This window comes from Hevea brasiliensis, chromosome 3 (assembly GCF_030052815.1).
Source record: "Hevea brasiliensis isolate MT/VB/25A 57/8 chromosome 3, ASM3005281v1, whole genome shotgun sequence".
NCBI classification, from domain to species: Eukaryota; Viridiplantae; Streptophyta; class Magnoliopsida; order Malpighiales; family Euphorbiaceae; genus Hevea; species Hevea brasiliensis.
The window spans coordinates 15,259,725-15,286,080 of NC_079495.1; the positions used below are offsets into that span (position 1 = coordinate 15,259,725).

Consider the following 26,356-nt stretch of genomic DNA (forward strand, 5'->3'; position numbering starts at 1 on the left):
TCTGCTTGTTGATCATTTATCTGTTTCTTGATGTTTTCTTTGGCATTTTTAAATGTCTCTGTTTTAATATTATACACAAGCCATTGTTTTTCATTATCTTTGTTTTTTAAGTTTTGAGAAACTTTTGCAAAATAAACTTGTATCAACAGTCCAAAAAAGTATAAGCAAATATGTAAATCTAGGTCAATTACACAGAAACATGCAAGAAGCCTACAATTAAATGCAGACTCCTTTATATCAATTGCCACCTCCCCAGATGTAGAGAATTGAAAATGAAGAAGAAACATTTTGTTACTAACCCATTGTTATAAAAAGAAAATATATTTGACAAGTATTATTGATTTTTATTAATATTTCATCAATTTAAAAATGTCAAAATCAAATCCATTTCATTATATAAAGTGGATATAATTATAAAAATTTAATATGAACAAAAAAAATTATTAATGGCTATACGTCCGTTTTGGTCATTTTGCCTATAACAATATTTTAAACTACAATTTTAACTAAACACATAACATGACTTAACAACAGTTTTTTATTTTATTACCAAATAGGGGAACTGCTTTTCAAAACAGCAGTTTTGTAATCGGCAGTTTTCAAAACAGCAGCAGCAAAATACAACAACAATGCAAAATAAGCCCTCAGTTTTTTTTTTTTTTTTTTCTTAATCTCGCCCCCACCCAAAAAGAAAAGGGAAAGAATTCCTGGAAAACAGAGTAACATGAAGCCAAACAATGCCCTTTTTCCCCAAAAAGTAAAAAAAAAAATTGAGGGGTGTTAGAATCATTTAGAATCCTCTAAATAAAACAAAAAATTCCCTTCTTTTCTCCCTCCGTTTAACATCTTTTCTTTGTTAACCGTAGCCAATGAAATTCTCTCCCTTGCAAATTACTAAATACTGGTTTAAGATATCAAAGCTGAAATAACCAAATAAACCAAACCAAAAAAATAATTGTGCTGCAGATCAAAGTATTAACTACGTCAAGAACATGTAAATTGTTGTTTATGACCCTTCCTAGTTGAATATTCAATACATAGTTAATGCCCTTCTAAAATAAATATAAATTAGCAGATGAAATTGTTAGTTGTTGACTAAATGGATCACTACTTGAAAAATTTATCTATGTTGATGTGTGCAGAACATTTTCCAAAGGGAGAGTTGAATATGCATCTGCCCTACATGCATCAGATAAGCTCAATAGTAAACATGTTCTTACCACCCATGAATTAGGTTAAATCAAACAGAACACAAATAACACACTTGATGAAATTAGAAATTCTAACAAACAAAAATTAGAAATCAAAGCAATTACAATGAAACCAAAAGCAACAGGCAATGCATTTCAAAATTAAAAATACAGATCATAACATTATCAAGTACTTACCCTTCCTGTGGCTTAATCTGCAACAGGACACGAGAAAGTACTACATCCGCAGCTTCTGCTAGGTATTCACTTATACAACTTAAAAACCGCACAATAGTTGCATTTGCTGGCTCTGCAAACATCTTGTCAATCAATGGTCCAATCAAGGAGTTCCAGTTTTGGACCTATGAATACAAAATCGAAGCTTAATATCGCACAAGAAACGGCTCTAACAACCAAAGTGAATGTTGAAAAAAAAGGGCATTATTAAATATTCAACAATTGCTTGGTGTTACAGATGCTTTCATTGGAAAGGCATATAAGAGACGCGAGGCACTGAATAAGGAAAACATCAAAGATGGCAGCAAATAATTTTTCAATGGTTTCCTGATTAAGATGTTCATTTTTAGAAGTCTTTTATTTCAAATAAAAAATCCTTGATTATAGGCTCCTTAATTATAGGTTCCTATCTTGGAAAATGCTGTTATGTAATCTCTATTTAAAGAGAACAATTTCATGAATAAAGGCAGGCAGAATTATTTACAAATTATCTAGAGGTTTAGAGCTCCCTCAAACGAGCTCTCCCTACAATCACAATAGGTTCTTCAAGGAAAGGCAGGAACATCAGCAAGGGAACGTCTTCTCGATCTAAGGAGGATTACCCTGTTCATCGACCATTGACTCGATCCTATGCGAGGGCCCTTAACAACTTGGTATCAGAGCAGAACGAAATGGGTGATCCTAACTGGCATTATAAAGTTGAAACATTTATGCAGGAAACCAATACTTGTGTTCAGAAAATGCAGGAATCCCACGCTCGAGTAGAATCCCGCGTTGATGAGTTGTCACGGCAGCTATTGGAATTCTTCAAATCTTCAAGCAAGAAAACAACACAGGAAGAAGATGGTACGTCTGATAGTAACAGCCATGTTCCCTTCCCATAGCAAAGAGGGGAAAGATCAGAAGTACGACAAGTAGGGTTGATAGTACCCCGATATGCCAAACTAGATTTTCCTTCCTTCAATGGGTCCGATGATCCCTTGGTGTGGCTCCATCGATGAGAACAATTTTTTTATAATCAACGAACTTTGGAGGCAGACAAGGTGGGACTAGCAGCATTTCACATGATAGGAGAAGCTCAATTATGGTTCTATAAACTAGAGCAGGAGGAGCCAGGATTAACATGGAACACCTTTAAGGATTACTGCAACCTGCGCTTTGGACCACCTCTGCAAGGCAACCCACTAGGTGAGCTTGTGAATTTGAAACAAACAGGTACCGTTGAAGAGTATCAACATCAGTTCCAGTCTTTATTAGCCAGAGCATCCACTGTTCGATCAGATCAACAGGTAGACCTCTTCACGGCTGGATTACTTGAGACCATTAGAATGGATGTAGAACTACAACAACCACCCAACTTGGTAACTGCAATGAATTTAGCAAGGGCATGTGAGAGGCGACAACAACTTGATCGGTTCGGAACCAACAAGCGAGGACTACCATAATCACAAACCAGCAATCATTACCACCTTTGTCATTGGGTTGCACCTCCAAAAACACATCACAACCCGCACCGTCAGGAACCAGCAGTGTTGGAAGTGTTACAACCCCTTTTGTTAAAAAGCTAAGCAGAGCAGAAATGACAGAGAGGTGAGCCAAAGGCCTATGCTATAATTGTGATGAACAATATACATTCGAGCATCAATGCAAAAAATTATTTTGGTTGGAAGTAGCCGACCCTAACAAGGATGCACTAGATCACCATCAAGTTGAGATAGGAGAGCCAGAAATTTCCTTGCATGCAATTATAAGAATACAAAACACGCGAACCATGCAACTACAAGCCGTAATGAAGGGTCATTCCCTACTGGGTCTGGTAGACTCGGGTAGCACCCATAATTTCATTAGTTGCACAGCAGCCAAACACCTCAACCTAACTATCCATCCTCGAACAGACTTAAGTGTCTACTGTGTCTTAGTTGCTAATGGAGAAAAAGTGCCCAGCAAAGGCATTTGTCAATCGGTATCATTTTATGTTGCTAATGATCATTTTATGGCTGACTTCTTTGTTATTCCTTTGGATAGATTTGATATTGTCTTAGGTGTCAAATGGCTCCAAACTTTGGGACCAATTCTCTGGAATTTCACTTCTCTCACTATGAGTTTTGAGCTTCAAGGGAAATCCATCACTCTCCAAGGTCAACAGAATAAAATGGGGCATCAAGTGCACTTGTTACAGGGGGAAAAGAACCTCAATAACAGGCTGGACCAGTTACTGGAACACATTAGTGATTTGTTTCTTGAACCAATAGGGCTTCCGCCACTTTGAGCTTGTGACCATCGCATCTGTTTACAGCCCGGATCAGGTCCTGTGGTGGTGCGGCCTTATCGCTATCCCCACCTGCAAAAATATGAAATCGAGAAACAATGTGACCAAATGCTTCAACAAGGCATCATCCGTCCCAGTAGATCTCCATTCTCTTCACCTGTACTGTTGGTTCGCAAGCAAGATGGGCATGACGCTTTTGTGTGGATTACAGAGAGCTCAATGCTCGGACAGTCAAGGACAAATTTCCCATTCCGGTAGTGGAAGAATTTCTTGATGAGCTTCATGGGGCGCAATATTTCACTAAATTAGATCTTCGATCCGGCTACCACCAAATTCGAATGGATCCTGTTGACATTGAGAAAACAGCTTTTCGCACTCATCATGGGCACTTTGAGTTCATGGTAATGCCCTTCGGGCTAACTAACGCCCCCTCAACTTTTCAAGCTCTCGTGAATGAGGTATTCCGTAAGCACCTTCGTCACTTTGTTCTAGTCTTCTTCGACGATATCTTAATTTACAGTAAAACATGGGATGAACACTTGATTCACATTTGGATGGTTCTTGAATTATTGTGAGCTCACCATTTATTTCTTAAAAGGTCCAAATGCTCCTTTGGAGAGACGCAAGTAGCATACCTCGGACATGTTATTTCTAGTACAGGTGTATCTGTCGATTCTAGCAAAATTCAGGCCGTCATCGAATGGCCACAACCACAATCCACGACTGCACTTCGTGGTTTTCTTGGGTTGGCTGGGTATTACCGGAAATTCATTCACAATTATGGCCAGATTGCAGCTCCCTTGACTAGTATGCTGAAACGCAACTCCTTCCACTGGACTGAATCAGCTTTGGCTTCCTTTACCAACCTTAAGCACGCCCTTGCCGCTGCACCAGTTTTACAGCTACCAAATTTTGCCGATGAATTCATTGTGGAATGTGATGCCTCCGGTGGAGGAATTGAGGCAGTTCTTCAACAACATGGCCATCTCATTGCATTTTTTAGTAGAAAATTGGCAGCAAGGCATTTTAAACTACCAGCCTAGGAAAGAGAATTAATCGGGTTAGCCAAGGCAGTCCAACATTGGCGTCCATATTTATGGGGGAGATCATTCCTTATCCGCACAGATCACTACTGTCTAAAATATTTGCTCGACCAAAGGCTCTCCACCTCGCCCCAACAGCATTGGGTGAGCAAACTAATGGGTTTTGATTTCAGAGTCGAATATAAAGCAGGTCACTTAAATAGAGCCGCAGATGCACTATCCCACTGAACTGAGGAAGAAGGGTTGTTGTGTGCCATTTCTTAACCACAGGTTCTATTTTTTTATGAGATCCGAAAGGAAATTGCTGAATCAGAATCGCTTCAGGATTTGCGAACCAAGGTGGCAGCAGGAGAATTGGGCACTTTGTGGACCTTGCGAGATGGCTTAATCCTCTATAAAAACAGCGTTTATCTTTTATCATCTTCTCCATTAATTGCACCGCCATTTTCTAATTTTCATGATACCACCCATGAAGGAGTCAATAAGACATTGCAGCGACTATGCCATGATTTTTATTGGAAGGGTATGAAATCAACGATAAGGGATTATGTTGCAGCATGCCCTATATGTCAGCGTAATAAAACCGAGCATTTAAGTCCCGCCGGTTTACTCCAACCTCTCAACATTCCTACACAGATTTGGGCTGACATCTCTATGGATTTCATTGATGGCTTGCCAAAGTCAATGGGAAAATCTGTGTTATTTGTTATTGTTGATCGGTTCTCCAAATATGCTCATTTCATTCCAATGGCTCGACCTTATACAGCTATTAGTGTGGCTCACATTTTTTTTGAGCAGGTGGTTCAATTGCATGGCCTACCAGAATCTATAGTATGTGATAGGGACACTATTTTCACCAGTATTTTTTGGAAGGAGCTCTTTCGGTTATGTGGTACCAAGCTTGCCTTCTCTTTCGCTTACCATCCACAAGCTGACAGTCAAACATAGGTGGTTAATCGAACCATTGAAATATACTTGCGTTGTTTTGTGGGTGATAAACCAAAGAAATTGGTAGAATGGATTCCATGGGCTGAGTACTGTTACAACACCTCCTTCCACACCTCTCTTTTGACCTCTCCTTTTAAGGTGGTATACGGGCGTGACCCTCCCCGTTTATTGTCCTATGATGTTGGTTCCTCTCGTGTTGAAACAGTAGATCAGGCCTTGATGGACAAAGACATGGTCTTACAAGATATTCATCATCGATTGCAACAAGCTCAGCATCGCATGAAAACATAAGATGAAAAGGGGCACCATGATTTGGAGTTTGCACCTAAGTCCCTAGTCTGGTTACGTTTACATCCATATCGCCAGAAATCACTGGCTGGTAAGTTGCGCCACAAGCTTGGGCCAAAGTTCTATGGACCCTTTAAGGTGTTGCGTAAGGTTAGCCAAGTTGCTTATCAATTAGAGTTGCCATCTGATTGTAAACTTCATAATATTTTCCATGTGTCACTTCTAAAAGCATTTAAAGGGGAGCTACCAAGTACTCCTCCATCCTTACCACCTTTAGAAGATGGTCGTGTCATCCTTATTCCTTGCCATATTATCCGTTCACGACTGAATTGTGGCACATGGGAAATATTAGTTCAGTGGTGTGGTCTACCTTCAACTGATGCCACTTGGGAGACAGTAACACATTTTAAAGAAGCTTATCCACACTTTGAGCTTGAGGACATGCTCTTTCTCCAGGAGGAGAGTAATGTTACAGATGCTTTCATTGGAAAGGCATATAAGAGACGCGAGGCACTGAATAAGGAAAACATCAAAGACGGCAGCAAATAATTTTTCAATGGTTTCCTGATTAAGATGTTTATTTTTAGAAGTCTTTTATTTCAAATAAAAAATCCTTGATTATAGGCTCCTTAATTATAGGTTCCTATCTTGGAAAATGCTGTTGTGTAATCTCTATTTAAAGAGAACAATTTCATGAATAAAGGCAGGCAGAATTATTTACAAATTATCTAGAGGTTTAGAGCTCCCTCAAACGAGCTCTCCCTACAATCACAATAGGTTCTTCAAGGAAAGGCAGGAACATCAGCAAGGGAACGTCTTCTCGATCTGAGGAGGATTACCCTGTTCATCGTCCATTGACTCAATTCTACGCGAGGGCCCTTAACACTTGGATACATAAATCATAAAGAAATGATGGTTTTTTCCTAATAATAGAAAGAAAGTGTTAACCAGCTACAATAAGGTACTAGCACCAAAGAGATAATATACACTGGCAGCTAGTGAACTACACTATTTAAAAAAGAATAAAATGCATATATTCAAGGCTTCTAGGAACCAAACAATATTTGGAAAAAGAAATGTGATACCAAAACCATTTTTTTTGGGGGGGGGGGATTAGGGCACGAGGTGTGGTTATGGAGAGCAAGGGTGTTGGAAAGAACAGGACAAGATTACACTGGGAAGGAGAGGGAGACATGGATCCTAAAATTGTAAAACTCCACACATCACTTCATTCTCATGAGAATGTCATTTTTTCTCTTTACAACAGAAAAGTTAAAAATAGATATATGTTATATACATATAAATTGTCTACTAATTCTATGTAAAGTGCAGTTAAAAAGTAAACATTGCAAAAGAAAAATCAGTTACAAAACCAAATAAATAAAGTTAGTGTCATTTGTTACAAAATAAGAAAAATATTATCAATCTGAAACATAACAGAACCCAAGAGATGCACACAAACACTTATGCACAAGCAGACACTAGTATTAAGCTCAAGGCTCACAAAGCTCCAATCTTAACACCAGGAGAAAGGCAGGCAACCTTTAATAGGCACTCATTTTATGCACTTAGGCAGATGCCTTGTTCCAGGCACAAGGCTCTAGAAAGGAGCCTCATTTATTTCCACTTCCAGCGAACACTTCCATCCACCAAAGACACTACCACTAAACTGAAATCTGCTAATATACTAGAATCTGGCGTTTGGCGCACTAGAAGGCCATCAAAATTAGGATTGCCAGTGTAAAAGTCATCAGAATCTCATCAAATCACCATACCCAAGATCGCAAAGCGCACATTTTTCCTTTTTCAACACTCATGTTTTAACACCACTAACAACACTATGTAGCTTCTTTATTTCAAGATTTTTTTTAGCTTGCTTCATTGTTTTTTTCTTTTTCAAAAAAGATACTAACTAACATGCTATTTAGGTAATATATTTCTTAATTATTTGCACTCTGTTTCTAAAATAAATGAAACACTAACATCTTATTTAGGTCTTCCATTTCTAGATTATCTAAAATTGCTTTTCCTCCCTTTTTTCTAACAACACTAATAGTGCTATTTGGGTGGGTTTGTGAATATAAAAAATCTAGAGTTTGTTTTTGAGCCTCACCTCATTTAGGTGCCCGTCTCCACCTTGCAACTAGTCCCAACACCCCTTTGCACCTTTAATAACTATGGCAGACACATTAATATAAGGTCAAGTGGGGGGGAAGAGTGAAGGGGATACACAGTGCAGTAAAGTAGGCCTCGCCATGGTCCAGTTTGGACTCAGAATTGGACCTAGACAAGCCTAGGACTAGAATAGGTCAATGATTCATAGGCCCCACCTGAACCATAATTATCTTTAAAGGAGGCTGATCTCGGTCCAACCCCCTCTGAACCTTGAATCAGATCAAATCTAGCAGTTCAGTCTGATTCAACCCGCCAATTTAAAAAAAAAAAAGGTTCCCTACAGGGCAACGGTCATGTGACTATGCTTTCAAAAAGTCAGAAATATTTACCAAATTGCCTTTTAGCCATTTTTCTTTTTCTAAAAATTTAAAATGGAAATAAAAATTTTACCCTTTGCAATAGCTATATAACATCTAGCTTTTACAGTCTGTTGAGAAGTTAAAAAATTGAAAATTTCCTATAAATACCCACCAAACTCAAATTTCCTAATAACACCAACATTTCTTTACTTCTCATTTTTCTAATATCCCAACTCTCAAGCTCTCAATCATCTCCTATTCTTCAAATTATTCTCAACTCTCATTATTGTATACTCTATAAATACCTAAATTAATGTTATTTTTATGTAATATTACATCCAATTTTCATTTTTCCACAACCATCAAGGACAAAGTAAGGATTAAGGTAAGTTAGGGACTATTACAAGGGTAAGAGAATTATGTGGACTTTAATTCCTCTCTCAGAGGATACGTAAGCATCTTAATTATCAAATAATTAAGATCAAACACAATTATTTTTTTTCCAATTTTCTATGTCAATTTCCACAAAAGAATCTCAATAATTGAAGTGTTATTATATTTTTTTCCTTTCATTTGCAAAGACATGTCATTTTTTTTCTCACTTTTATAATTACACAACAAATTATTATATTTATCATTCATTTTTTTCCCCTGCTATCTTTGTATTAAAAAAGGAAAAATTATAAGCATAGCTTTATTAATGAAATTAAAATTAATTTTATTTAAAAGCAATACAACTTAATTTTTTCTATCTTCTTAACTTACAATTCAAAACCAGCCCTAACTTGCTATATGGCCAGACCCACAACTGAAATCAAACCAAACCAAAATCAAATCTTTAACCGCCAACAACTCAGATCGGAATCAACAGGAACCAAAACCATCAGAACTAGGACCCTACAGTCAGGTTCAAGTCACCCCCCCCCCCCCACAAAAAAAAAAAAAAAAAAACACAAAGGCATGAACCAAAACTGGCGCGTGGCTAGCCCTATGGTAGAGACTGCATTGTGGAATAGGGAAGTAATCAAATACAACTAATTTTACAAAATTCATATCCAACTTAAATAGACTTAATCTTACACTTTTTGACCACTCTGACATCAGCTTAAGTACTCGATCAATATCCACCTTTGGTCCTGCAATTTTGTTATGAGAAGATGAGCTCACATGGAAAGTAAATATTCTACCAAAGGGATTGTATTAGTGATGAATAAAATGAATGAAAGCAAAAAGCTCGGTACTAGTTATTGCTAAAAGGAATAAGTGGGAAGAAGAAGAAGAAGAAGAAGACATCAAACATTTCAGTTTATTCAAAAACCAAAATAAAAAGTACCACAAATATATGAATTTGCCTTAAAGAAAATAAACCAACAAATATTAAGAATGAAACTTAAATATGCCAAATATTCAAAATTAGTCAACATTCTAATAGAAGAATAAATCCAATTACCTCTTCACCCTGGATCAACTTACTGGTAGAAAGAGGGTTGGGTTTGGGTTAATAAAAATGTTGGGGAGAGATGAAGAGAGAGAGGACAAGGAGGAAGAAGAGCTAAAAATTAAAAAAAAAAAAAAAAAAAAAAAAGGAGCAATAGTTTCTTCAAGCTCAGGTAACACTATTGAAACATTGTACTCTAGAAGCTGCATCATTTGGATATGCATATCAAATAAATGAACATATCTAGGAGTTGAACTTACCTATTTTCCAAACTTTGCCCGTAACATATGACGTGTCAAAGGGTCATAATCATATCAAAGTATCATTGACAAAGTAAATTAAAGCCTTAATTAAATATAAAATGTAGCAAATCTAGCCATGCATTGCATTACAAGGGAAGAGATTCTTAAGCGGAGATGACGCAAAAGTAGATGATAATCACAATTTAATCTGCCAAATTTTAACACTAAGACAGGGAGAGATGCACCTTCTCTTTGATATCCAGTAGTTAGTGAAAGATCTAGACCTTGGTTGAGATTGCTGCAAGAAAATTAGAGGATAAAATATAGTTAAATAGGTAAAACTATAGATTAACATTATTCAGAATCAGAACTCATTTAGAAAACTCAGGAAAAAGGAATAGACCATTTTGTTTTAGTTCTCAAGAAGTTACACTGGTAACTAATAAGGACAAGGGAGAAATGAGTACCTAAGGCAGTCAAGCAGCATACATATAACTTCAGGTTTCTGGCTATGACATTTGAGCATTGTAGTTAATGAAGTACTAGCACATGATTGCACCCCTTCATCTGATGAATAAATAAGGTGTACTAAGGCAGGAAAAACTAATGCTGGATCTGCCAAAAAGAAAAGGAGAGAGGATTCAGTAATGTGAACACATTGATCAAAACAAGAATCTTCACTAACAAAAGTAACAAAAAGAAGTTTTGACCCGTGACACAGACTTTACACGGAAATTTGTTCAATTCTTCATAAATCAAGAAAATGTCAGAATATAAAGAATGATGGAACTAGCCAGGTGCTTATCCCCACCCTCCATGTTGTATCTAAAATGCCTAAATTGCCAATAGATCATAGATACCAACTATTATGAAAATCAATCGGAGATGAATTCCTCCCTCTCTCTTAAAGCAGAAAAGAATAATTAACAAAGGGGAGATAGTTTTGGGAGGAAGCATCTTCCCCCAAATAAAATAAGAATGAAACGAATAGAAAAGAACAATTAATAGACCAAAAAGGTTATCTCTAATCATGTTGACCTTAAGCCAAAATCAAAAGATAACCTTCAAGATAAGCATCTTATGATGACATTACAGATCATGCAAAAGATTTCAAAAAAAAAAAGTTCAAAAAATATAAACAAGAGGCAAATACTGTGAGAAAGGCATACTAGCACAAATTATTTAACTGCTATCTGAAATAAAAATATGGTTGACATTATAATCTGTGTAACAGCACAACAGGAAAAACGATGTTGAGACTGCTGGTTGAAGCTTCTGCCTTCTGTGAGTATCAAATGGACTTTTGACTTTGAAAACCTCAGAATCACAAGGTTAAAAGGTACCTTTACTAAGACAGTTATCAATTATGATCGTAACGGAAAAAGAACAGAGATACAAAATGATAATAAAAATTATTAGACTACAAATACATCCTAGAAGTAAACTCAATAGCAGCAACAAAATATAGAGCACCTTAAATATCACAAACTATCAAATTTAATGTAAATTATTTTCCACTACCTTTCCTACAGTTAAAAAGAGATTTACAATATAACAACAACAACTAAGTCTTAATCCCAAACTTAAAAAGAGATTTAATCAAAGTAAAAAAAGTCCTTTATAAAATCACAGAGAACTGAACTTTTTTTTATATGGCGTTGATAGCAAAGCGAAACCAAATATGTTAACCTAGCATACGGTTTGGCAGCAACGGCATATATGAATTGTTTTTCCTTCTGCCTGTTTGAGTTTTACAAACTCAATTCTGAACCATATCAGTATGAAAAATCATCTAACCAAAAGTATATAAAGAAACTTATCAAAAGAGCACCAAAGTCTCATCAGCATCCATAAACCATACACACAAATCACCAACCATTCAAAAAGAATAAATAAGCGAAAAGGATGATATAAAAGCTAGCCCAACCCAAACCCAAAGTAGCTTTTCAACTTGTAATATTGTTCTCAAAGCAAGCTTTAAAGGGAAAAAATTCTAACTCAACGGCTAATCAAGTTACTGAATTTCTCCAACAGATGTTCCCGATAGTTTCCAGACAGACAGATATTAAATGCTTGCTTAAGTAAGAGTAATTTGCTCCCAAATTACTATCGCATAATCCCTCCATCCCGAAAAAAAATTGTCCACTATTCCTTTCTACAATGTCCCAAAATAAATGCCCACTCTCACAGAAAAAACAAATAAATAAGCATATTTTTTATTAAATTTCCCATTAACTTCATGGTAAAACATAATATTAATTGTAACTTTATATATTTTCAAGGCAAACAACTCTATATGAAGGGAAAGATGCCAATTTTTGTAGAAAATAATGAGGGGTAGAAAAGGAAGAGTGGAATGAAAAATATGAGTTGGCATGATACTAATTATGTTTTCTTAAACTGTCAAAAATAAAATATAACAACCTTTTTTGGGACAGAGGGAGTATGCAAAAGGAGAAGATAATTTCAAAGAAGTTACATATTTATTTATGTTTTTGTTAATTTCTATAAATTCATAAATAAATATCCAAAACAAACTATCCTAGGTAATTATTACATATTAAATTAACAATCACCAGAAATTACATATGAGTCAGGAATTCATAATGATATTCAGCTGAACAAACTGTTTCTAGATACCTCAATGCAGCACTAAAGAATTCCTGCTCCCACAATAAGGTATTCATCTCTAGTTGGTGAAAAATAAAGAATTGGCATTGGTACTTGTTTCAACCCAAACAAGATTTCATAAAATAGCTTTCTAAAGGCCCCCAATAACTAATCTTTGCATGAATCATTACATTGAAACCTTTAGAGGAACCAGTAAGGCAACCTGCCCATAGTGACTATCATATCAAAAAACTAGCAGTTCACTCTGTCAATCCTCCAAAACCCAAATAGCTCAACTTTCTCCTCTAAACTATCTGTGTCCATGGATACTACTTAAAGAACTCTAATTTGAAGAAGCAGAAAATGAGAAAGTTTATACTGTTTGCACCAACCTATCATTGAAATCAATTTAGATGCTTGTTGACGAATTGTAATATCTTCATCGCTAAAGCGCTCTAGCAAGTTGTTTGCTATATCTTGCCTGCAATAGTAATATTAAAAAATTGTTAAAAAAAGCAAAAAATGTGAAAGTAAAGAAAATTACTTAATGATATAGCATTTAAACAGTATTATTATACCATGCCAAATGGGAAAGTTTGCCTGTGGAGTCCAATGACATGCACAACACTTGTGATACAACATCAATAGCATTCCTTCTCTGCAAAGCATTTCCAGAAGCAAGGCGCTCCAGAACTTGTTTCAGACAATTACTGTTTGAGGTCCTGGTGAACCATTTACTATTCAAGTCAAATATGAGCCCCATAATATAGAATATAGAAATACATTCATACTACCAGTGACGAAAGTGAATATAATAGAAGAGTACATGGAGCAATATTCTGCTATAAGAACAACAACTGCTTTAGCAATGCCATCACGCTCATCTAGAAGGTTAAGCAACAAAGGTAACACCATATCCATCTGTCTACTTTCAGTGAGGCCATCTCCAGAATAATAATTTGGTTTAAATATGGCTTCCTTAAATATGCAAACAGCTCCAGCTATCACATCTTCATCAGCATAGTGCAGCTTCACTCCAAAAAGTGAACAATGAAAAAAGGAAGAAAAGAAACAATAAGTATAAATACAAGATTATTAAATGGGAGAAAAAAAAAAAAGAAAAGAAAAGAAATGAAAAGAATTCTGTAAATAACAAGAAGGAAAAATGCTATTTAGCCCAACAATTTTGTATTGGACAGAACATCCAGCAGAAGTACGACATAATTACTTGCATAAACCATACAATTGCCCAGTGCTCCTATGTAACAATATGATTATCAAATGTTTGTTTGTGAACTCAAGGATATATACCTGAGATAAAAGAATACGTGATATCTGCATTCCATATTCTGACATTGTGCTTTCAAATTTCTTTCTGTCCAAACGTCCCAAAAGAAGGCATAGACAGTTGAGGAAAAATTTTCTAGTCTCCATACCAGCATCCTTGTTCTCTGTATGACCCTCAGGATGGTTGTCTGTATAATACTGCATGCACATTATTTTTTTTTTTTTTTTTCATTTTCATCAGCAATTTAATGGCCCTGTCACTAGGAGGAAAAAAAAGACAAGCAATTGAAAACAGAAGAGAGTATTTGGACGGACAATAGAGAAGGGCGCACTGGTACACACACATGCACAGAAAACAGACCCAAGAAAAAGACAGGGAAATGCCAGCGATATCTCAAGAGTTTATTTCTATACTGGAGCCAAAAGAATGATGACAAGACACTTATTTTTCAAGCATTCTAGCAACAACACATATTAATGGCGTTCTCAGCAATAGTCCTAGACAATTCCAAATTAACAGTATGCCTTTTTCACTACCACTACCCCCCATGTCAATAGCATAATTTATTGTTCTTCTCATCCCATACCAAATGCAGACCAAAAGTTCATCAGAGTACAAGACCATCAAGATCCATACATGCAAGGCAGGATATAAATGGATTCCATCTCTTTTTTATTCACAAAATTCAATTGAATTCTTCTGGTCAAATGAGAATTTGATAGTCCTAAAAAATTTAATTAGTTAACAAAATGATGCCAAAGATGATTGAAGGAGAGTGAGAAATAATATAGCATAAGAGACGCTATCCTACAAACGCAATACCATTCTCAATTAATCCAAATTATTTGGAATGCTAAAATTGATTTTGAAGTTACAATATATGCATTCAAGTAGTTAAAAACCTCTTCTAAAAGAGCAATCTATAGTCTACTTATAACATCTATGTGATGTACACACAATTGATCAATCGACTATGCCAGCAAAATAATTACAAGGAAACATGTGTACTTATGTGCAATGCATCAATCTGCCATCATCAACTATATATAACATATCCTCTTGTTATGGTGGAAAATGTATCCTCATAGCCTTCCTCATGTCATCTAAACATAAAGTCTTTCTCGAGCGAACTCATAAAATTGCCAAAACAAAGATTTAGTAAAAATAACCTGAATGCCAGATATGTACTGGTCCAACAATTCATTGCAATGCTGAGAAAATTTATGATCTTCCAAATGCAATAAAATGCTGTAGTGCTTCCAACAAGAAGAAAGTAGCAAGGCTCCAGTTTTGGGAAAGTTTGCATCTGTCTTTAATATTACAGACAAATACATCATAATGCATAAAAAATTAGACTTAAATAATGTAACTAGGTGCATGAAATCATAAAAAGCACACAGCTGGTTTAGGACCTGCCTCATCCTGAAAGTAACCATAGTGCCCTTTTATTTCCTGCAACCATTTAAGCACTTGCTCCACCCCTTTAGCATGTAAAGGCCGACTCTTTCTGCTCCACTTTACATGCCAAAAGCATCAAATAAGTAATTGCTATTAGTAAATTAAAAAAGAAAAAGTCATTTAAAATGTACTAAGATTTAATTATGAATTATTATGGCAAAAGAAAAGCATGCCTATAGAAAAAAAGGATAGGCATACAATGTAAAAGGCTAATCTAATATCATAAAGTAACCTTACTCAATTCAGTTCAAGAAAAATAACTCTAAATTTCAATGGTCTAATATGTTCCATCAAAAGGTTGGAGGTTTAACTTAATAAATGCAAAAGTAGCGATGAACTAAACATCATATCACAGTAAAATTTTCAGATGAAAGAGCCAAAAACACAGCAAATTATTCTAGCAGACTTGAAAAAATTTAGCATCATATAATTGCATAAACAACCACCATGACAAGAGAGCAGTCATAAAGAAAAAAAAAATGTAACAGAAGTTCAGCACACCAATTAAAGGTTCATACTGAACAATATATAAACAAGAATCAGCTAGGAACTCAAACAAAATAACTAAGTATAGAACATACAGCAAGAAGTCTCTGTAATAGAGTAGCAAGTTCTTGTATCCTCTTCCAAAGCAAGTATGCCATGTCAAAGTTTGAGTCTTCTGAAAGTTCACGAGATGGTTTTTCTTTCTTCTCTCCAATAGCAGCTGATACAAGACTAATAGGCTGGTTAGATGCATTTGAATTCAACAGCTTTTGATTTTTGCTCAAAACCTTATTCTTCTTTGTTAATGCTTCACTAATAGATAAAATACAATCAGCAGCAGACATTGAAAGGCGAGACGGTAACTCAAATCCATCCTGCAAAGTGCTACAAAGCACAATGATCAAAGATGAGAGGAGAAAGGGGGGAAGAAAACTATCTGGATATTGAATTTCAACATGACATATACATTCAGGTGAACAACTTGCAACACATCCTGAAAAGTCAGGAAGTTAGATGACTAAAAAAAATGGCATTATAAGTTTATAGCTATTGCCAATCATTCAGTACCAAGCCAAATTCAACCTAAAAATACACACTTCAGTTCAAAAGCAATCACATTAGCAGAAGCATTACCATCATGTATATGCAAACAACTCAAAAGATTAGCTGTAAGAATGTTTCCCGCCTAGCATTGAAAAATTTTGAGAAATATCGTTCTCTAAAGTCTAAATATTTAGTGCATCCTTTTTTCAACTAGCAAAGAAAAATGAAGAGAATAGTTTAATCATAGTCATTACTAGTTATTTCTCCAAAACAAATCAACTCCAAAACTCTTAATGCCACTAGGCTAGTGAATTCAGCATTTAAACAAACATAATATAGATTTGCATTATAAAAGGTTCTAAGCATTAACAAGTTGATGCAAAAATTCTTATAACAATAAACCAAATGAATCTATGATATCCAGTCATACGCATATCCTACAACTACTCAGTTTGAGCTGCAACCATATACATGGACAACATTGCTCACAGCCAACTCAACCAAAGAAAACTAGCATAAAAATAGCAGCCTAAACATTATTAATAGTAATGAACAAATTCACATTGCGCCAATTAATGCAATCAGTACACAATTATCCACAAATTTGCACCAAACTCATCAAAAGACCAGTAGAAATCAACACAATTAATCAACATAAAAAGACTTATCTACCTTCCCTTGGATACTATATGTGACAAAAAAGGGATATACGAGCAAAGTATCTTCAATAAAGCATTGTAATTGTCTCTTATTCCTGCCATAAGGGAGGGAAAACACACATACACAATAACATCAATCTTCATGGAAACAGAAATGAATGGCAGCAACAAAAGGTAAATGCAGGAAGAGAATAAGGAGAAACTATCTCTAACTCTTTACCGTTTACTGGATGCTTATCCATAAAATTCTCATACTCTACAAGACTGCGAATAAGAATACACCAACCAAGAGCTATATAACGATCATCTTTTCTCGCTAAAATGTCAGCAAGACTCCTAGCAACAGCTTGGAAAAGAAATTCATCTTGAAAGAGCCAGTTTATAAGTATCAAAGCTTGCCCACCATGCTTTGAGTCTTTGCTCCTCAAAGACTAGTATATTAAAAAAAAAAAATTAATTACATTAAAACAGAAGAAATGAAACATTTGCAAGAGACCAATTAAGCTTTTTGCATCAAATAATCAAAGGGAAAAGGAATTGATGTGAGTAGTACATGTTGAATGATGGGAATGAGAATATCATCCAATTTCTGGTCTCTCTCAGCACCGTCTTTAACGAACTTGTGCAGAAACCATAGGGAATCCTCCAAGGACCCTTCAAAAACCCCATTCAAAAATCAATTGTTACAATTCAGCAAAAACAAACAAGTCCTCACATGTATGTGCATCTATAGAGAAGTACCGAGAGAAGGCCTTTTGTTAGAATCAGGAGAAAGGCGAGAAATGGCATCGTGGAGCTTCCTGGAGCGAGCGCCCAGTAGAGTGGTTATGGCTTTCCCTATACTCACCGAAACCATGGATTCCGGTGATTCTGGCGACTCTGCTTTCCATATTAACGTTTCTTGTGGCTCCATTTTTGCTAAAAGTTAACCCCTTGATCAACTTTCAGTTTTACAAAATGAAAAATTGGGAGAGGAAATTGGAAAAATTCGAGCTTGTAGTTTCCAGACGAAAGTTGGACAACAATGGAGAAGGATGGTGCCTTCGCAGCGCGGCCTCGCTCAGAGATATTACACGCAGCGTTTTGACAGATCCACGTTGCCTTAATTATCCTAAAACGCTGCGTTTTGTGTCTCATGCTCTTAAAAACCACTGTGCACCTGTTTGGTGTTTGGCATTAAGCTGAAAAAACTCTCTTAAAAAAAATATCATTTATTAAAAAAAATAATTAAAAAAAATTATATTAATATTCTTATAATTAAAATTTATCAAATTTAATTTTATATTATTTTTTAATACTAACTAATTAACATATTAAAAAAGAAAACGTAATTTTTTCAACTGATAGTTCCAACAACAAATGCCAAACAGGACCTCTGTATGAAAAATTGGAGCTGGCCTTGCTTGTATGTTTATGGCAAGGTGGAACTAGGCTCCCCTACATATGCTATGCTACTGGAATTAAGTTGGGCTCCCTCGCGTAGAATAGAATGGCCAAAGCTTAGCAGAACTCATCAATAAATATATATACTTGGATGCCGTAGCTTGCTCTAGTTAAGTATATCATATTTATCTGGTTAAGGGGAGCTCTCCGTCAGCTAAGTATATAATTATGGATTCAGTTAATGGAATAGGCTTGGCTCCCCACTTTTTATGTTTTATTTGATCATGTGAACTTTAGGGTTGAGTTAGGCTCTTCTATATGGGTGTATGCATAATGTAAGTGAATGTATTTTATATGTATATATGTGTGTGATGAGGTGTGCATGACTCCAAATTATCTTTTTGCACATAGAATTGCTATGACTTGTTTGTTGATATTGCATTATAATGCTAAGATCAAATTAGACTTAAGTAGTTATAGAAATTATAATTTCATTCAATAGTTGTATTCATTAAGTCGAATATTCATTCTTGTTCAAATATTTTTCCCCAAGTAATAAGATAAATACTTTCAATTTAAGTATAACCTGCATTTTTATCTGCAATGTACTGTATTGTTTAGTTATAAGTTGTATTTCTATCTAATTTTATCTTTAGAACTCCAATGTAACATTTATTTATATCATATTTAGTGAATATTAAGATTGAGCTGAGCTTTCAAATTGATATAAAGTGTATTTAGGTTGAGTTGGACTTCCCATAATATTTTATTTTATTTTGTATTATGAGTTTGAGTCTTGAATTTGGCCTTAGTTAGAAACCTTATGAATAATAAGACTTATTAAGAGTTTTAGAGGCCTTGTGCCAATCCTAGTCCTATGTGAGTCCGATCTATGAAATTTGAGTTGTGACAAAGTGCTACTTATAATTAGTGAGCAAAGTAATATATATAATATGCAAATGAATTCATCATAATCCTATCATGTCATCGTAGACATGATAAACTTAATCCATACTTTAAGAAAAATGCTTCAATTGTAGTGTAAGTGACAAAGCAGAGGTGTCATTAACATAAAAATAATACCAAAAAAGTGTTCAATTAAACACTCTTTCACATCCACATATCATAAAAATAACAACCATTTGCTTTTTGATTGATATATCTCATGACTCATGAATTAGAATAGCAAACAACTCATCTAAACAATCATCAATGATAAACTTGATGGTTTCAATAGAAGCAACATGGATAATGCCCATTTAGATATCATGAGCAATAGGCTTAAGATTGTCACAAGCATTTTTCTAAAACAACCTTGTTAATTGCTTTATATGTTATGATCAACAAGAAACCATAAAAGCATAAGAAAATTACCTTAGTTGTTTGAATTCTTAGATTCATTATTGCCACAAAAGCTAAGCATTTATGTAGAAGAAATCAAATACAATCAATTGTTGTGATTAGATAAGTTCAGTAATCTTTATGAGCATGATTTGAATGTGCGTCAAAAGCAAATTTAATATGTACAATTCTTCTCTGTGGAAAATCATTCATAAGGTTGATATAGACCTTTTTGCAAGTAAAATCTTCTAATTTTATCCCAATAATTAGGATGATAATTTTTTTTTTAACCTGGGATTAGAAGGAAGATAATTTAAATTAATTTTCATATGAGCTTGCTTTATAGAATTTTGCACATTTTCTCTTGCACTTTTTTCCTTTAACTCTTTGGCCTTTTTTTTCTTTTTTTATTTATCCTTCTTTTACTTCTTTTTTTTATTTTCTTTTGCTTTTTTATTTTTTATATAATTAAACATATTCAATATTTGCATAAAAAATATAATTTATTTAAATATTTTCATATAATTCAAGCAAAATATAATGAAATCATAAATTGAATGTAAAAGACAATTTTTATCTTTTTTCATAATTAAATACTTTATCAACATGAAGACACGTGCTATTGGGCGCAAGTGATTTATGCATGGCTCGGACGGCCTTCCTCCCACAAGGTGTCTTTTTGAGGTGGAGTTATGTGTTATTCATTTTGTTAACATGGTATATGAGTTAATTTCAATCACTCGATATTGAACCACTTCAAATATAACTTTGAGAATTTTTTAATTTTTTGAAGTTTTAAATATTTTTTTAAATATAGTCCTCTTCAACATATTAATTTGAAGTTTTTTATTTTTTATTTTAAAATATTCTTATTTTATTTAAAATAAATTAATTTTTAATAACCAATTAAATTTAACTATATATTCATTATTATAAATCTAAATTACTATAAATATATATATATATATATATATATATATATATATATATATATATATATATATATATATATATATATATATATATATATCAAATGCGACGCAGAATCGAAGGGATATCCAACAAAGATAGAATTAATATAAAGAAGAAGAAGAAGAAGAAGAAGAAGAAAAAGTGATAAATAATAAGAAGATGTAGTAAAATGAAAATGAAGATGTAATAAATCAACAAGTTATAATAGTATAAAAATATGGGCAGTAGAACCAGCCACAGATATAAATATAGAGAATAAAACAACAAGTTATAAAAGCATAAAAATATGGGCGGTAGAACCAGCCACAGATATAGATGTAAAAAATAAAACAAATAAAGATTGTAAGAAGATAGTTTTATTGAAGCTTTGATACCGGACACTTACAAGGAGATAGAATAGGGGAAAGGGAGAGGTATCCAAAAGAAAAACTTGAAAGGAAAAACTTAAAAGATGAAGTGGAGAGCCTGTTACTCAGCAGTTGTTGCATGATAATAAAATATTCTTCTTCAGACTTGGCCTGGGCCAAGAAGGCTTGAGCATTTAATTTTTGGGCCAAAAAAGTCATAGGGTTTTGGGCAGAAGTTGAAGGAAGTTGTCATTGTTCCTTAGGCTGTTTGAGTAGCCATTGTTCCACAGCTTCTAAGGAGGCCTTTTGATGTTTTTGAAATTTGGACCACCATCTAATTTTGAACTTGCGAATTAGAACTGGCACTTGGAGAAGTTGATCAGTTTTGTAACCATAGTCCCATGAAAGAACCCATGGCACAAAGAACTTTGAAGCAAATAGTATGAGGGGATGAAATATGTCTTCTTCAGTTGTAGGCTTATAGCGAGCCTTGAAAGTTGTATAACCTTGATTGATTTCAGAGGGCAATATTTCAAGGATGGCTCCCATCCAGCTCCACCATTGGGTGAACCATCTAGGAAAGTGAAATTTGAAGACAGTCCGGAAGAAAAATAGCCAAGTGTGATAGTTGCTGGGGTTTTGGATTAGGAAAGCATTTATCCATGCTTGGTGGTAATCCCAGTATGTGAAAGTTGTAGCAGAAGGGAGGCTTTGGCCAAATCTAGCTTGAAATTTCTTTGAGGCAGATAAGTCTTATCTCCAATTGGCAGGGTGGATAACTTTGAGTATAGTGCAGGTGGAATAATTTGGGACAGGGGAGTTTTCTGGGAAGTGTTTAATTTTGACCGACCCAGTTTCAATCAAGATACTTTTGTAGTAAGCTGGATCTTTAGGCTTATCCCACGGCTTGTAATGCCAAGAACCAAAGAACTTAGCTGCACGTAAACGAGGGTTAGAATCATAAAATCCATCCTTAATAGTTAAAATATTTTGATAAGAATATTTTAAAATCCAGTTAAATGTTGAATTAAAGTTTTGAGAAAAGTTTTGTAAAACCACGGTTCGTTTGATTTTAAAGTCAAATCTGTTGAAGGAACAAGTTTAGGAGTAGAAACAGTTTGTGAAAGTTGTTTTTGAGAGAGAGTTTTTTTTTTATTTTGAACAATAATCTCTCTCTCTCAGCTTCTTGAGAGCATGCTTGAGTTAAAAGTTTTTTGGGTTGTCCTTCTGGGAGCGAATCATTGAGGGACTGGCAAAGTTGTGGGTGATTAATGAGGCCTGCAAGACAAACTTGCAAGTCATTTGGAGAAAGTTGTTCTAGAGGAGTTTGGAAAGTTGAAGGTTGGTCAAGTTGATCTATTTCTTTCTGGAATAAAGCATTCCATGAGACAATAGGGCTTTGGGAAGTCATCTTAGGTTGGCTTAGCGTAAGTTATTGAGAAGAAGCTTAGGGTTTGGGTGAAGTTTTCTTTGAGGTAGAAGCTGAAGCTTTTTCTTTTGTTGATTCTTCAGTCTTCTTTCTTGGGATCATTGTGAGGAGTCTGTAAGAATTCACGAGTTAGGAAGTCAGGGATAGAATTCATATCTCCTCTAATATATTCGATATCAAAGTCAAAAATACTTAAAATAGCTTTCCAACGAGCAAAGATTTGTTTGAAGCAATGTTTTGAACATCCTTTTTCAAAACCTCTTTTGCAGATTTGTAGTCAATTCGAAGCAAAAATTTTTGATTACGCAAATCACTTTGAAATTTTTGAATACAGATGACTATAGACAAAATTTCTTTTTTAATAGTGAAATAATTTTTCTGGGTTTCATCCCAATGTCCAGAAACATATTGAACTATAACTTCTTTGTTATTTTTAAGTTGCTTTAGAATTCCTCCATATCCAAGACCAGAGGCATCAGTTTGAATAATTTTAAAAGCAAATGGATCAGCAAGATGTAAGCAAGGAATTTGCTTTATTTGGGTTTTAATTTTCTGAACAAGGAAAGTGTATTCCTGTGTCCAAGGCTTAGGATTCTTTTTGAGTCTTTCAAGAAGTGGTTAAAGCAGTTTATTTAAGTTTGGAAAGAAACCTAAGACATAGTTTAAACATCCTAGAAATCTTTGAAATTGAGTTTTCTCAATAATCTTGTCAGGAAATTTATCAGTGAAAGCAAGTGACCTTTCTATTGGTGAGATTGTACCATTGGAAATGTAGTGTCCTAATAACCTAATCCTAGTCTGGAAAAGACTAATTTTGGACTTAGAAACTACTAATCCATTTCTTTTGGCAACAAGGATAAAAGTTCTTAGATGCTTGAAATGTTGCTCAATAGAAGATGAAAAGATTAAGACATCATCAATGTAAACAATGAAAAATGCAGAGTATGGATTAAAAATGTCATTCATGATGCGTTGAAATTCAGATGGGGCATTTTTCAAACCAAATGGCATTACATTCCATTCATAGCCGAACGGGATGGTAAAAGCAATTTTGTAATGATCTTTGGGAGCTATCTGTGTTTGCCAAAAGCTAGATTTAATATCAAACTTTGAAAAGATTTTTGCAGCAAAAAGTTTTTGAAGAAAATCTTTTTTATTTGGAATCGGGTAACGAATCCATTTCAAAGCTTTGTTAATAGGCTTATAGTTAATAGCAAGTCGAGGGACTCCTCTTTCAAATTCGGAAGATTTGTTAACATAGAAAGCAGCACAACTCCAGGGGGACCTAGAAGCATAAATTAACTTTTTAGAAAGCAAATCTTTAATTTCGTTTCTACAGTGGTCTTCAAGTTCTTTATTCATTTGAATTGATCGAGCTTTAGTAGGAATTTGAGATTCTTGAAAATCATTTTCGTAGGGGAGATCAACAACATGTTGTTTCTTTCCCAAAAAGCATTCGAAAAATCAGAACAAACAATATTTTCTATTTGTCGTTGAAAAAGAGAAATCCTTTTCTTTAAAACAGGATGTTGAAGTTAATTTTGAATCCTTTGGATTGAAACAGTTTTTCTTTGGTTTTGAAGATCTATTTCTTTTGACAAAATCAGACAATTGAGTTGATTTTCATAAACAGAGCATGCTTTAATAATATGGAAGTTACGAGTTTGGGGTTTTTCAATAAAAGGGAAAACAATCTTTTTTTCTTTAAGTTTAGCAGAAATATGATCATAATTAACAGCATAAGGAGTAATAAGATTTATGAATAGAGTGCCAGGTATGACCGTATGATGAATATTATGCACAAGCAAAAATAAAGTTTTAATTTTCAAACCGTTGTTCAAAACGTATGCATCAGTTTTTGAATCAATTTTGAGATAAGAGTTGTCGGCGGCCTTGAGCTCTTCAGTAGTTGTTTCTCGAAATCCTTTTGGAATTATTTCTTCCTTGATACAATTAAGGTCAGCACCTGTATCAAAGAGAGCAACAGTATCTAATAGAAAATCATCAGAAATTTTTAAAGTTATTTTGACCAAATATTTTTGGGAAGTGACTTATTTTAAAATTGAAAGAAAATTATCTGGAACATCTTGTAGATTGGCTAGTTATGGTGTTTCAGTTTTAGGTTCTAGATCGTCTTCTTCTTCTTCAGGAAATTTCTTAAGAAGAAGTTGAATGACAATAGAGTTTTCCTTCTGTTTGGTTTGGAGTTGCTTGAGTTCAGACTTGATGGTTTTGATTTCAGTCTGAAGTTCTTGAATGGTGGAAGTAGAGATTTTTGTTTTGGAAGTTTGGCCTTTTGTAAGATGGTTGTGAGGTCATATGGGTTATTAGCTTTAGATGGCACAAGGGTAGAAGGGGTTTCAGAAGATGATGCTTCAAAAGAGTGTTGAAGCTTAGTGAGATATTCTTTCTGAAGTTAAGGGTCTTGGATGTGTTGAATAATATCAAGCATAAACCTTTGATCTCTTGCAAGCATATTCAATTGCTTTTTGGATTCATGAGAAGTAGAAGAGATGGAGAGGACTTCATCAAGCTGGAGGGCCTGATTATCTTTTAAAGAAATTGAAGCAGTTTCTTCAGAATCAGAGGACTCAAGCAAAAGGGCTTTAAGTTTATTCAAAGTTTCTTCTTCAAGTTGGAGCTCTTGGATTCTCCTGTTGAGCTTGCAATATTTTACAATGTGACCTTTCTTGCCACATCTATAGCAAGTAACATCTTTTCTGGAAGTAGAGTTGGGATCATAGGGCTTTTGAGAAGGTTTTTGGTACTTTCTATTGTAAGACTTTCCTTTGGAAGGTCTGTTTTGGTAGTAAGTGGTTTTATGTTTGCAGAAGTGTTTTTTGTACTTATGGTGTCTTCTAGTTTGACAGTCTGTGCATGGTTTGAAAGTTGAAGAGGAAGATGGCTTTTGTTAAGAAATATCGAATTGTTGGTAGAAGGTTCCAAGTTCCTTTTTGGTTTTATGGAGCTCCCATTTGAGTTGTTTCTGTAGCTTAAAATCTTGGCAAATCTTCAAGCCTTCTCTCTAGCTGAAGCTGACGAGTTCTCCATAAGTGAGCTGATCATAAGGAAATTTTTCATTGTTCTGTTCCTTGATCTTATTTCGAACCTTTTCACCAAAGAGAGGGGGGAGGCCAGTAAGGAATTTCTCCTTCCAAAATGGTAGATTAGAGTCTTCCCGAAGCATAACTCTGGTAAGCAAAGTATCCTTATACCACTTAAAGTCACTAAGCTTTTTGCACCAAAGATTTGAAAGAAGCTCGGCACTCTTGTCTTTGAGATGCGAAGTATTTCCGACAAAGTGAAGTGTCAAAGCTAAGATGAGGGTGGCAACAACATTTTGAATTGGTCTGCCATTTTCATCAAGTATTGGATCTTGATCTTCATCAAGTTCAACAGAATTTAGAATCTCAAGCTTCTACTGGGGAGTGAGATAATAATCTCACCATCCTTTCAGTTGACCTGAGAATCCTGCTATGAGAAGTTCTGCAATAGCCTGATCAGTGGTGCTTATCTGGGTTCAATAGGCATTTGCAGCCACCGTCATTTGTTGAAAAATGTTGAGAACATTGCATTCTAACATTCCATCTATGTTCCATTCATAGACAAAAGAAGCATTGTAGCGGTTTTAGGAGAGGGCACTCGGCTTATCTTCCAGATTGATATCTGGAGCAGTGGCTCGTGGATAGTAAAGCTGTTAAGGATTCTGCC

General features: G+C 34.8%; 1 protein-coding gene across 2 annotated transcripts in view; it reads right to left on the reverse strand.

Annotated features, from left to right (window-relative positions):
- The window catches only part of LOC110663402 (uncharacterized), a 30,740-nt gene extending 12,475 nt beyond the window's left edge, over positions 1-18,265 (reverse strand). The window contains exons 1-15 of one of the 2 annotated variants that reach the window (XM_021822690.2): positions 17,915-18,265; positions 17,727-17,827; positions 17,394-17,604; positions 17,187-17,268; positions 16,067-16,355; positions 15,440-15,542; positions 15,197-15,333; positions 14,051-14,224; positions 13,566-13,768; positions 13,318-13,461; positions 13,132-13,220; positions 10,597-10,744; positions 10,375-10,427; positions 9,530-9,585; positions 1,389-1,552 (exon numbers count right to left, since the gene is read on the reverse strand). In XM_021822690.2, coding sequence (XP_021678382.2) covers positions 1,389-1,552; positions 9,530-9,585; positions 10,375-10,427; positions 10,597-10,744; positions 13,132-13,220; positions 13,318-13,461; positions 13,566-13,768; positions 14,051-14,224; positions 15,197-15,333; positions 15,440-15,542; positions 16,067-16,355; positions 17,187-17,268; positions 17,394-17,604; positions 17,727-17,827; positions 17,915-18,086 — 2,126 coding nt within the window. In that variant the 5' untranslated portion in view covers positions 18,087-18,265. Of the gene's footprint in view, positions 1-1,388; positions 1,553-9,529; positions 9,586-10,374; positions 10,428-10,596; positions 10,745-13,131; positions 13,221-13,317; positions 13,462-13,565; positions 13,769-14,050; positions 14,225-15,196; positions 15,334-15,439; positions 15,543-16,066; positions 16,356-17,186; positions 17,269-17,393; positions 17,605-17,726; positions 17,828-17,914 lie in introns of those variants that run through there. The other variant, XM_058143895.1, reaches the window with a different exon arrangement.
- Positions 18,266-26,356: the final 8,091 nt, after the last annotated feature.